We start from the raw sequence: 14,148 nt of genomic DNA, 5'->3' as shown, positions 1-14,148 counted from the left end.
TTGAATAAAAAAAAGCATATAACCGCTGATTAACAGAGTAATTATCTTTTACTTAAAGTAATCCAAGTCTATCACCGTCTGGAAAGATGGAAGAGATTCAATGGCCCGAACACACCGAGGAGAGCGAAGAATACCTCGTACTTGCGCCAAAAAGCACGGCAGTTGGGCTCCATTACAGACGGAGAAGTTGCAAGTTTCAAAATCAATTATTACCTCAATTGATCAAATTGAAACTCGACGAAAATTAAAAATAAAAAAACGCACATTTCCACTTTTTTTTTTATATATACCCAAGGCCTTAGATACCAATCACATTTCCACTATATCGAATAGAAGAATAATTAAAATATTCGGAACGATAATGTATAGAATTTAAAAAATATAGAAATTAGGGAACTTTTAGTTGTTGTTTGTAAGAGAAGGAAATAAGATGTTACGAGGTTTGCAAACTATCCGCAAAATTTTTCGCCTTGAATTTATCACCAAATCATTTAAAAATATTCAAATACTTATTTTATTTTGGCAATAACAAAAACTAGGAAATAGAAGGCGAAAATTTAAGGGAGAAAACAGCGCTGTTTAATATTCATTTATCCATTTAGTACGGGTAAAAGAGGCCCAAAAAGAGCTCTCCAGCGGCAAAATTCGTCCCAACTGGCAATGTGGCCTAAAATTTCTATTTTGATGTCTACTTTGACCTCAATTGGTCAAACTCAAACTCGAAGAAAATTAACAATAAAAAATCGCTCATTTCCACTATATCGAATAGAAGAATTATTAAAATTGTCGGAACGTTAATGTATAGAATTTAAAGTATAAAGAAATTAGGGTGGGAGGGCACTTTTAGTTGTTGTTTGTAAGGTAAGAAAATAAGATGTTACGAGGTTTGCAAATTATCCGCCAAATATTTAGCTTTGAATTTATCACTGGTAGATAATGGATAAATGGATATTAATCAGCGCTGTTTTCTTCCTTCAATTCTCGTCTTCTATTTCCTAGTTTTTGTTATTGCAAAATGAAATAATGATTTGAATATTTTTTAATGATTTGGTAAAGATATGACACAAATCATTTAAGAAGCGCCTGTTATAAATATATATTTATTACAAAACTTTGCTATATACGACATAAAATCGTTATGACATCTTGAAAAAGAACTATGCACAGTTTCCTTAAAGTATTACTCTCAAAATGGGAAATCATGGTTCATTTTGAAGGAACTTGATGTTGCTGCAGTTGATTTCTAAACACTTAGTTCGTTTTTCCTTGATTGCCATAAACCTTAAATATCAACTATTCCAACATTTTAGGTAAAACCCTTTTTCAGTTACTATGGTTTCACCTATCGGTCAACTTGAGAAGTTCCTTTACAAGCCCGCGTTGTCGGAGGGCCCAGATTCTAAAGCTAGGTTTCCTGACATTTAATTCAGGAAAAATAAAACGCTTCATTGTAGCCCATTTACAAAACTTTTCCATATGATTAACGGAGTAGAAGCGAAGAGAGCTTCTACCGTTAGTCGATATAAGTTTGTGTTAATTGAAAATCTTTATGGATCATTCAATATCTTTTCAAATCACGAAGAAACCACTCATATGACATTAAATAAATCCTTGTTATTGACTATTATTAACTTCATATTTTATTAAAAAGTCTAAAAAGGCTGCGTTTTTAAACCTCGATTTTGGGCATGAAATTACAAATTTGAAATATAAGTATTTTTTATACAAATAGGTGAAAAATATGTATCCAATTTTCGTTTATTATAACTATTATGATTCTGTATAATTAATCTAATGTAAATAATAAAATATTGTTAATTTAGTTGCTTAAGTGTATTTTATTTTATCTTTTTAAATTTTGAAAGTGAAATTTGAACTATTATTTTTGTTGATTTTCGGGAAAATAACTGAGATTTCACCCTCTTTGAAATATTTTATGATATTCCCTTGTCGTTTTACGGAAATTCGGCCCCAGTAGGCACCTTCGAGATTAGACCCAACTAACCATAAACGTTAATTTTAATTTGAAAATGCCCAAAAGGCAATAGTTCAAGTTCGCTGCCCAATGTAGCAATGATCCGAATAAATTTTTTTTGGCGTTATGGTTAACTTAAAGCTATCATTTGAGGTTAACGGTAATAATTAGTGTAGGGAGCAGTTGGTTCGCGTAGCATGTAGGGCTGGACACCACCTACCTACGCATTGTTACCCGGCCACCTGAATTAATGGCTTTAACACTCACTTAATGACTTAGGCCTAAGGTGGTGCCTTAGGTATTAGCCTAGCTGACTAGCCTTAGTCTAATCACTACAGTGTGATGCTGAGGAATTCCTTATCCCAAGTGATGACTGAAAACCAACTAAACATTCACAGGTACAAGGTTTAAAGGTTTTCAGCTAGTAAACGGTTTTCCAAAACAGTTAAATATTAAAGATTAATTTATGAAAAGATGTATTACATATAGTCTTTCTCAAGTTGGGTTTACGAATAAGGGAAAATTTTCCGTGTTCTTGTAATAAAGTTGTTATGAAAGACGTTTGGGTATCTGATCAAGAGAATGTTTAGGGTGATCAAGTTAGCTAGAGTAGGTGATTAACAAACGAGTTATAATTAGATAATTAGTTATGAATCATTTATCAGCCAATAGTTGATCACGGATTTAATTAGTTAATAAATAATAAATCAAAACTGCTTACTGATATATTTATTTATAAAAAGCTAAAACTTCTTGAAATTGATAAAACTAATGTACTGATAATATTTGAAGTAAATAAAAAATATCGTATGAAAATGAATTTATTTAATATTTTATTGCAGAATGCGTGGTATGAACTTTAACAATACCATTATAATACTATTTTAAATATATTAAATTTTTAACACATTAATATATACCGGGTTAGATTTATCCTCAAAAATGATGTAATACTCTCCGAAGTTGTTCAGTATGATTTCAGTATAAGCCTTTGCCCGGTGAATCGACGATAACCGATCGAAGATAGTCATTACCTTACTTGTAGAACCCCTTAGGAATACATTCTTGCTTCTTAACGAGCATCCCCTTTTTGAATTATCGAAATTTCGTCTTCTTCACATTCGTTTGTATCTTCATCTACTGATTCAATTTTTTGTTCGGAAGTATTATCGTCAAATGAAAAGAGAATTTTTTTCCCTTCATCTAGAGTCTCTTCATTCTCCTCTTGCTCTATTTGTGACCCGTCATCAGCCTTTCTTAGGAGGTAGACATCTTCTTCGATAATTACATCTTTTCTTACAAAAATTTTATCTGTGTGAAAATTCCACAGCTTGTAACCCTTGACGCCATCCGGATAGAAAATAAACATTAAGGATTAACGTATTTCTCACCAATATCCAAATAGCTGAAAACTGCCACAGCGAAACCCATATTGGCTGACTTCCTTGGGCTATTCAGAATTAAGGTCGCACCTTCTTTACCTGTCAAATTGAATAAAAGCTCTTTCGTCTTCATTATATCACATTTGATTGGTTCCAGTTTTAAATTCCTATAGCCCATGGGTTCCTTGAATTTAGAACATCAAATAATCTAGTCAGGAAAATGGGGAAAGATAATATGTGAAAATTCTCTGAAATATACTTTATTGGTTAAGCTTTGGTGAATCATAGCTGGCTATGAATTAAGATTACCTACCGACAGTGGCGTAACTAGGAACTCCGGCCCCCCCCCCGCGAAAAACGACTCGAGGCCCTTTTAAATAGCACCGATTTTAATCATAAACGTTTGGGGGCCCCCTAGTTCTCGGGGCCCCCCGCGCCGCGGGGTCTGCGGGGGCGCTATTTACGCCACTGCCTACCGATCAAAAGATAATATAAAATTTGACATTGAGCCGCTTCCCTTGAAAACCGGATCTTCAGCATCCTTCAGAAATTGTAAACTCTTTGCCACTGAGCGGCTAACGGTTTGTGCTTCCAAGTTTATTTTTAAATTTTGGGTTAAAAATTTTACATACCTTTTGGCAATTTGTTGGCCAATATTAAACTTCATATTCTTGGTAGCTTTGAAGAATGGCGATGTATGCACATTTATACCGCTATAAGTCAGTGTACATTATATGGGGGAATTGAGGAACATTTCGAAATTATAATTAAGTTCGTTAGTCAATGAGAACACCGGAATGCTCCCATAAATTTCTCAACAGCTTTAGTATATGGCATGCGTCAAGAACAAAGTAAGCGATTGCTCCTGGATCCGCTTAGCAATTTTCATCACTAAAAAAATTGGTTTAAGCTTTCTACCTGGGTTGGGAAAACTGCACTGAATAAATTCTTGTGTTATAAACAATTGAACTATGGTAAAGTTGCTTTGAAGTCTATCGCACGCAAAAGCAATACATTTTGCCCCTGTTTTATGTATTTTAAAAAGGCACTCTGTTACCAAATTTTTCTGTAGATAGCTGGGGGTGTCATGAACCAGTAAATATCCAACTTTGACTTTCTAGTGTCCATTAAAGACTACAGTCACGAACACTAGGGCTGACCTCGCAATTTCATCCGTATCTTGTGTACCATGGTCGAGACCTAGGCTTAAAAACTCTTTGTCAGTCCATTCAGTATGCTTCTTGATGGACATTTAATAGATAACGTTATTTATATTGGATGTTCTGATTTGGTTACTTTATTTTTAATAAGAATAAAAATGGATTGTCATGGCAAAGCTAAGAATTAACTGAGGGTATTGCAGTTTCTTTGAATTTTTCTATATTCACAACATATTCTTCTAATAGAAGATTTGGCTTCTTCATTTGATAAAGTGCATGTTTTAAAGATGAAAGCCTCAAATCTCGGCGATTCTTTGCCTGTTTGGCAAGCTGAACATATTTTTGTAGATAATTAACTTTTTCTCAGTAGCTAAGGTATTTTAAAGCGCAACCCAATGGAAAGATGTTTGCCATTATTTCTAATGTATAATTTTTAATTCAACCATTTTATTTTATTTTTATTGTATTCTTACTTCATCAGTTGCTATTTCTTCAGGGAATGAAGAAGAGTTTATGTTACTGAAATGCCTGGTATATGTCTTTGAAATCCATAACTTAGAGGTTACGAAATGAACTTCAGCAGTTAACTAGATAGATACAGTTATACTTACATGATCATGATGCGTGTTTCTTTTTGCAGTAATTTATCTACTTCAACAGCATTGGATCTAGAATCAAGTCTGAATTTTTACATGAAGGGTTATCTTCCATGAAATCCAATTTGGTAAAATTAAATTTTAAATAAGATTAATCCCAACATATTAAACTCTATTGGTCAAGAAGAAAACATTATTAAAGCAACTAGTTATCTCCGTGTGATCATCATCTGTAACTTCCAATTCAAGACCATCGAACATCTTATCTTGTAAGGCAGATGATGATATAAGATGTAATATGTCTGTGATGTTACCAATACTGTCTATCTCCATGGTTTCTGAAGTTTCTATCTCATCATGGTTTCTGAAGTTTCTATCTCATCATGGTTTCTGAAGTTTCTATCTCATCATGGTTTCTGAAGTTTCTATCTCATCATGTTTTCTATAATTCCGCTATAAAATCCGTTTATTATCTATATCCTGATATTACTATGTAACACCTTTAAATGTATACTTTAATCTTAAGTTAAAATCCGAACTTGAATCTAACAAATCCGAATTTGCTTTTTCCAAGTATACCGAACGAATTTCGTTTTCGTTTGGTATTTTCCGCGATTGATTTTCCCAACTTTTGCCAACACGATAATCACTATTGTTGAAATGCTTACCAAACACATAATGGTTATTTCCAAGTTTGAAATTTAATAGCTATAAGCCATTTGGAGAACAGTCGTTTGTTAGAATGAGGAAATCTTAAGCGAGAAAATGAAATAGTGTAATATGATCAATTGTAAAATGCTTATATTTTATTTCAAAAAATACTTATGAAATGCTATATTGTCTCTCAAAGACCGACTTTTACAGCCAGAAACGGCACAAGCTTTAGGAATTTTAAGGTGTATGTTTAAATTTACAAATAATTGTTTTACTTCAAAATTTTACATCTGCAAATATTTAAATGTGTATACAGTTTAAGAACAAAAAGCTTAAGAACTAGCGTTAAAGCTAAAATTATTAGGTTTTGAAACTATTCATAGGAATTGACATTTTAAAATTTCCACCTCCTATTTGTTTATCTGTTAGATGGCGCCCCGCAAAATTGCACCTATCATACATCCACAGGGGGGGGGGGGGGGTTAAATTTACCAAGTAAAAAAAGGGATAACCGACTCTCAGCAGTGGCTCTATTTATTTATTTATATCTCTAGTATCGTAAACGTTGGTGTTTTCCCAGAGAGTGGTTTTCCGACGTTTTCCGTTAGTGAAAGATAATTTAAGAGTTATACCTGTTTATAAAAGTAGCTTTTACTAGCATCTTTTTAAGTAAAAATAGGTGTAGTAATAAAATTGGACGATTTAAATATAAGAATATGGGTGTTTGAAACGGTGTAAAATCATAAATTTTGAAAACAACTTCTAGAGTTTACTAAGCCTAAGACAATGCGGTACTGTGGGGGTTTTATGTGCAAGCAAAAAGGGCCAACAGCTAAATTTAGGAAAAAATTTAAAAATAAAATTGAAAATGATAGGAAGCCTTTTACAAAACATTTTTATTAGGTGGTATCTGATCGAAAGAAATTGATACAGCTAATCCGTAGACGACATTATATCTACAATTCAGTATCAAGTATTTTTGTTTGTTCGCTGCATTTTAAAGAAGATTTTCTTTAAAATGTTGCCAATAACAAGGGAATACTACTCGGCCTGGCCATAGGGCAGATCGGGCAAATGCTCGATGGGCCAGTGTGGTGAAAGGGCCGTGAGGCCGTCTAGCCAGCATGACAAAGTAGTGTTTTTGTGGGAAGTAGGGGCAGACGTTTCTAAAATAACCGGGCCGGTTTTAGGTCCCAGTCCGGACCTATCTACTTTATGCCTCTCTTAATGGGCTACACATAAAACATCATTTCAAAACAGTGCAAATAGATTCAGGGATGACGCGACTTTAATTATACGACACCCCAAAATATTACTATTGAATGAATGTCAATTTAAGAGAATGCCGCCCCACACACCTCCCAAAATAAGCTCTCATTTTCTTAAGCGAAAACTTCTGCGAAACAGCTTTGTTTTTTTCCGAAATATCAACTATTTGTTTCACAAAACCAACATCTGTTGGGTCCATCTGACTAAGAATTTAATTAATTAAGAGTAGTTATAAAAACCTTTATCGAGCAGCCGATTCCGGCCATTTTGAAACATCACCAGTTCATCCGTTACTTCAAGATGATAAAATTTACTTAATCGATATTAATTAACAGGACTATTTAGCCTAGTAGGTAGCTTATTTATCTGCGATTAATCCTACATTGACTTAACCGCATTTCCCGGGCTTTGCAAGCGGCCGACGCGTTAGGTTAACCTTCCTTGCCCTTTCTCCTCCTCCTTCCGCGAACAGCGCTATAAATAAGACTCCGTAACCCTAAAACGCGAAGCATCAGACTAGCGCGCATTTTGAAATTTTTGTGTCTAGTTCGCCTATTTGAGAAGGAGTCTCTTCCACGATAATACGTCGAACATGGAATTTTCTGGTCAAGGTAATGTTCATCCATTTTACGTTTAATTTAATTACCTAACACGTGTATGCCTTAGTAGTTACCCTAATACTTATTTAGTATTACTAATTTAATGTAGTTATACCCTGCTAGGAATTTAAAATATTAAGCCTAGGTCTATTAATTTGGTCACTAAGAATAAGTATTCGGCAGTTTTAGCTTGGAGAAGAGAAGGGGTTCCTGGAGGGGAAAATATGAAAACCATAGCTCGGACGTTTTTTTTTTTGGTTGGACTCTCGTTAAATGCTGCCACCATTGAGGGGAATTTGGAACTATATTATTATTTTTTCCTATTTGACCTTGACCGACAACACAGATCGCGACTAGCAAGCGTTTTAGGATGTTGATCGGAATGTTCTATACAGTTTTTGATAACGTTATAAACTTAAAATGGAAGATGAAATATTTTTAAAGCAGGTTATTTATAAAGAGCATAATTACCACTGTATTTCCATTTTTGTTTACTTCAAATTAAAAAAAAACTGGTCGCTCATCACGCGTAACATCAGTAGCCTCAATTGGTTTTTGAGATGGATATGGATATGGTTTTTCTTGGGTTGGGCCTCGTTTATCAATGAAATGAAAATTGCAAACATGATGGTTTTTTTTTAGTTGATGCAGTAATGGAGTTTCGGTTAACACTAAAAATCCATTTTTGGGTGAGCTCTAACTTAGCATTTCTCTTTCCGCGTTTAGGTACTGGATAAAACGTTATATTCTTGTGAAATCTTGAATCACTTCTACAATCTATATAACAACAGTACTTTCCCATAATAATGAATTAATTGTAAAAGTTTTAAAATTATTATATTATTTCGATGAATATTCATTCTTATTTAAAATCTTTTTATAACTAAACCTACAATACTTTCTCAATGGACAATTGCTGTAAATCCCGACACATTCAAATCATGATTTAATTTGTAATGATCAATTTTTAGAACAGGATATACAAATTGTAAATGGCAAAAGGTGGGTCACACCAAAAGCCATTCCAACTCTGGTTTGGTTTCCATAAATTTAAAACAAGTAAATATAGTCTAAATAATTTTTTTTATTTAATTTAAAGAAATTAGGCCCTTCGTCCAGTTGAAAGTGAAATAGAAAAAACCGGTGATGCTAACTTCTCACCTTTAAATTTTGACCAAGGACCATTTCTTGTAGGTTTAATTATGTTATTATAATTTGAGCAAGATCTCCTTGGTTTTTAGCCAATTTGGTTTAGTTGTTATGAAGAGATATTCCTCTCTCTATAAAAGAAATGTAGTCTAAGAACTAGAACTTGCTGTATTACGAAATATTGTTGGCATGGACATCTTCCCAGATCACCACGAACATGTTTGATGCTGAAGTTGGAATCGAACATCATCATTAAGAAAGTTATTAATTTATATTGCAAGCTCAGACTCCACAAATTAGCGAAGGACAAAAATCTAGAAATGAAGGGTCAAGTCATCAAACTTAAATTGTCAAAGCTAATTTTATTTCAAGGACAATAGCTACATACCTTTAGTAGAATCTTGGAGTCATATTATTAATCCAAGGTAGTATCATCCATTTCATCAAAATTCCATTTACTTTTGTTTACAATTTAGAATCTCAGAATATTCCCATAACAAGCCATAACCACAACACACCGGATAGTACACGAGTTACTTAAGCCTTTGACAAAATATCATTTCGCAATTAGAATTTTTTGTTTTTATTTAAAAGATCATCTGCTGCTTTTTATTTGGGTTTTGAAAGAATTAATTGACTTATTTAAAAATTATAATAAAAATTAACCTTATTTAAAATTCTCACAGCCAAAATATTCGCGAATCACGTCAGAGTACCTAAAAGACGACAAACACGAACATGTGTGACGTGTCACGTGATTATTTTTTATTTTCTCATATCGACAGGCGGCGCTTAAACGTGGTACCACAGGAATGCGGAACAAATACCGGTTGTCTGCTAGTTATCGCTCCCGTATTAACCCCCCGTAGAATCTTGGGTCTATTTCTTAATTATGTCTATGTTCTAGATTTAACTTTCATCAATGACCCAACAATATATATCCCTTCTACCTAATTGCACAGAACTGGTACTCAAGTGCCTAAGACTAGATTTGTCTTAGTTCATCGTGATTGAAAAATAAACCAAAACACACTTACACTTAAGTAAATATCATAAATTATACTGAGTAATTTTAACTAAATTCAAACTACCTAACTGTAAACTGTCTTAATTAACAGCTGAGAGCTGTTCGCTACTAATTACTTCCAATCTACTTAATTAGCCTCACAGGTTGAGTTGATAATTTCAAGGGTATAATTAGGTTATTCCAATTCAAAAAATAATAACAATCAATTTTATCTTACAGCTGACTTGAGTTAGTTCACAATTACTTTAACACTTTCAGTCTTAAACACGCACTGTTCATACACTTAAGTCCATTCACTCACATTCCAAACGCGAAACACAATTTAACTCTTTTCTTGACCGAAGACCGAACATACTAATTAAAACCGCAAAAGTTACCTCATAACTTTTGACCGACACCAGAACCCCGTCCTGTAGTAGTTCGTCTGACAGCCAAGAACTAAGAAAGACTAAATCTTCTATATTGACGGCAACGGCCTTAAATACTTTTATTTTGTGTTTTTTTTTACCCGTCGAGATTTGACTAAAGTTTGAAAAATTGAAGAGATTATATTTTTTACCCGGTTTGATTGATAGTTCTCCACACGGTGGCGCTATATTATTACTTTGATATAGTTCCCGTGGGAGTTTTGAATAATTATAATTTTTCTAAGCGTTATTAAAAGGTAACAATGAACTACTTTTTGTGTTTTAACGAAATTTTGTTAAGAATTTAACAAAAATTTAAAACAAAACAAAAAACCGTACCAAAGAATAAACAAACAAAGTTCAATAAACAATATATACAGATATTGTATTACCGTTTAGTAAAAAAACCCGCCTTATCATAATGGTTCCTTTACTTTAATATTTTCCCTAAAGAAGTCAATGGCTCGGCGGTGAACTATCCGCATTGTTACGATGCGACCCGAGCCAGTTCAATTCCTGATCACGATCAAATTTTACATTAAAATAGTAAAATATTTAATTAAATATAAGATTAATATAATCTATAAATATTTAATTAAATATAAGATTAATATAATTTATAAATATTTAATTAAATATAAGATTAATATAATCTATAAATATTTAATTAAATATAAGATTAATATAATCTATAAATATTTAATTAAATATAAGAATAATATAATCTATAAATATTTAATTAAATATAAGATTAATATAATCTATAAATATTTAATTAAATATGAGATTAATATAATTTATAAATATTTAATTAAATATAAGATTAATATAATTTATAAATATTTAATTAAATATAAGATTAACATAATTTATAAATATTTAATTAAATATAAGAATAATATAATTTATAAATATTTAATTAAATATAAGATTAATATAATTTATAAATATTTAATTAAATATAAGATTAATATAATTTATAAATATTTAATTAAATATAAGATTAATATAATTTATAAATATTTAATTAAATATAAGATTAATATAATTTATAAATATTTAATTAAATATAAGATTAACATAATTTATAAATATTTAATTAAATATAAGATTAATATAATTTATAAATATTTAATTAAATATAAGATTAATATAATTTATAAATATTTAAAATGATGTAGAATAAATTATAGTACCTAACGTTATAACTTTGTAAAGGACATTCGCCAAAGTTATTTTTTAGAAAAACACCGTTAATTAACAAGCGTTGGTGGCTGAGTGGTTAGAGCTCATCTCTTGCACGAGGCAGACCCGGGTACGATTCCCGGCTGGCGCCAATAAATCGCAAATTGATACTTGGACGAATACCGTGAACAATTGGTGGAAACCCTGCCATTGGACGTTGAGAGGTCCGTCCCTAACTCATTAATAAGACGTTAGAGAGAAAACGCCCATACAAACACAACAGACTAATCATCCACAACCATCATAACACAAACACAACAAACTCCACACACACAACATTCACAACACGAATTCAACATTCCCAACACGAACTGAACATTCACAACCTACGCCTAAACATTACAAAAAAAATCCAATCAAACTGAATTAAAACTGCCGCGACCATGAGCGTCAACGAAAAGCAGCAACCATACCTAACCCAACCGAAATTTATCCATTAACGCTCACCGTCACACGGTGGTTTAGCCAACCTTTCGACTTCGTTCCCTAATTCCAAGCAATTGCGAAAGTGGATTTCGGGATATTGCTACACACGCGTACGCGTTCGCCGGATACACACACAGACATCCTGACAGACAGACACACAGACACGGTGATTGTAAAACAGAATACCGTAAAGGTTTTAAATTACGAAAGCTGGGAAAAACGGCAATACCTACGATATTCTCACATTATCCAACTTATATGATACCAAATGCGTTGAGTAAAGAGCCTGACACGCAACGAACCACTTTAAAATTGGCAAGTTTGGCTTACGTTTTGTGGTACAGAAAATGGAGCAAGCTGAATTTTGTAGCTTGTGTCTCGAGTGCATTTCCGGACCCTGCTCAAATTCACCACTTTTAGACTTTATTAAAACATCTGACAGAGGAGGTCTTAGTTGCCCAAATAAGGATTTTGTAATGGTTCATTGAGGCAGCAGTTCCTTATTTACGAGAATCAGCAAGAATTAGCGAAAATATTGAAGCTCACGTGTTGCCGAAACTTACCAGGTGTCGTGAACAGCGAAATAAAAGACGCGAATTTTCCGACATAAAAACCGGTAAACCTTTTTCCTCTTATTTCAAAACAGAACTGGCCGTTAATTTATTTTTACACGCGCAAAATAACACCTTTTTTAACAGCAACCAAAAACTCACTTTCACGCGCGCGTGCGCTATATAAACATTTGAAAACGAATATAGGTACATGTACTATACAAAATTACGATGTGTACAACCGAACATTCCGCCCGCCTTGAAATAACGAATTTCAAATGAGATAGTAAAAGTCCGAAAAGTTACATTTGCATACATAAATAACCCTTAGTAAACAGTTTGAATACAATTAAAATCAGTCTAGTGGTAACTGGCATAATTTAACTACGGGTCTTTTCAGTGATTTGTCAGAGGTTCTGACAGTTACGACGCGAACGTGATTGTCTTGTCCTGGATGAAGTTCAGTGATTCTTGCCATTCTCCACTTGGTTGGAGGTAAATCTTCATCTTTGAGCAAGACCAAGTCACCGACTCGTAGATTCGGTTTTGGTGTAGTCCACTTTGGACGTTGTTGAAGGCGAGAGAGGAATTCATTTCGCCAACGGTTCCAAAAGTGCTGCAGTACTTGTTGGCCCAATTGCCAACGTGACAGGCGGTTGACGTTTTCAGAAGTGAGATCGGGTTCGGGTATTGCGGTGAGCGCATCTCCGATTAGGAAATGTCCAGGTGTCAACGCATTGAAGTCGTTTGGATCCGAGCTTAACGCCGTTAATGGACGTGAATTTAAGCAAGCTTCGATTTGGCAAAGAAGCGTTTGCATTTCTTCAAAGTTTAGAACCATGGTGCCAAGAACTCGTTTCAGATGATACTTGACGGACTTCACCCCGGCTTCCCAGAGGCCTCCAAAATGTGGCGCTGCAGGCGGGTTGAAGTGCCAATTAATTCCTTCGTCTGCGAGCCATCGTGATACTTGATCGTTGTTGTTTGTAGAGACTATGAATTTGATGAATGTTTTCATCTCTCGATCGGCTCCTGTAAAGTTGGTTCCACAGTCGCTGTAAATATCGGCGCATTTTCCTCGTCGAGCAACAAAGCGTTTCAATGCTGCCAGAAATGCTTCGGTGGTCATGTCACTGACAAGTTCAAGATGAATTGATCTTGTGGTAAAGCAAGCGAAGACGGCAATGTATCCCTTAAACCTGAGGTGACTTCGTCCCTTCATTAGTTTAAGGGTAAATGGTCCTGCGTAGTCGACTCCACACTTCAAAAATGGCCGAGCAGGATTTACTCTCGCTGGTGGTAAATCGCCCATAAGTTGCTTTACAGTGACTGCCTGCTGTCGTACACATGAAACACATCTTCTGATATGGAAACGTATGGCATCACGAAGACCGACGATCCAATAACGTTTCTGTAAGACAGAAGTTAGTAGTTGAGCACCTCCGTGAAAATGTTTTTCGTGCTCGTGTTGTATTAAAAGTTCTGTTAATTTGCTCTGTCTCGGTAACAGTGCCGGATGCCTTTGTTCGTATGGTAAGTTGGAGTGGCAAAGTCTGCCACCAACTCTAAGAATCCCATCTTGATCGATGTACGGACGCATCGAAAGGATTTTACTTTTCCGTGGTAATTCCTTGTTTTGTTTAAGGCAAGCTATCTCTTCGTTAAAACTGTTGCTTTGGACGACCCGAATCCAATGGGATAGCGCCTT

General features: G+C 33.9%; 2 protein-coding genes across 2 annotated transcripts in view; one reads left to right on the top strand and one right to left on the bottom strand.

Annotated features, from left to right (window-relative positions):
* Positions 1 to 267, top strand: part of LOC149953105 (acetylcholinesterase-like) — a 78,786-nt gene extending 78,519 nt beyond the window's left edge. Inside the window, exon 4 of the mRNA XM_090170232.1 lies at positions 59 to 267. Within this exon, the coding sequence (XP_090026358.1) occupies positions 59 to 248 (190 nt within the window). The 3' untranslated portion in view covers positions 249 to 267. The remainder of the gene's footprint in view (positions 1 to 58) is intronic.
* Positions 268 to 2,936: 2,669 nt separating this feature from the next.
* On the bottom strand, positions 2,937 to 3,579 carry LOC149953104 (uncharacterized). Its single transcript, XM_090167836.1, has 2 exons — positions 3,367 to 3,579; positions 2,937 to 3,286 (listed from the first exon to the last, which is right to left on the bottom strand). The coding sequence occupies exons 1-2, from the start codon at positions 3,533 to 3,535 to the stop codon at positions 3,048 to 3,050; spliced, it is 408 nt and encodes a 135-aa protein (XP_090023962.1). The 5' UTR covers positions 3,536 to 3,579; the 3' UTR covers positions 2,937 to 3,047.
* Positions 3,580 to 14,148: the final 10,569 nt, after the last annotated feature.

The sequence above is a fragment of the Leiobunum rupestre genome, chromosome 3 (genome assembly GCF_980474605.1).
Source record: "Leiobunum rupestre chromosome 3, qqLeiRupe1.1.hap1, whole genome shotgun sequence".
Lineage (NCBI taxonomy): Eukaryota > Metazoa > Arthropoda > Arachnida > Opiliones > Sclerosomatidae > Leiobunum > Leiobunum rupestre.
The sequence above is the reverse complement of the archived record's forward strand: the minus strand, read 5'-3'. Positions and strand labels throughout refer to the sequence as shown.

Bases quoted from the DNA above. Each gene is read 5' to 3' on its own strand.
- LOC149953104 (XM_090167836.1), bottom strand. From the start codon at position 3,535: ATGGGCTATAGGAATTTAAAACTGGAACCAATCAAATGTGATATAATG. The intron at 3,287-3,366 runs GTGAGAAATACG...ATTTTCACACAG, and splicing joins TTTCAGCTATTTGGATATTG to ATAAAATTTTTGTAAGAAAA.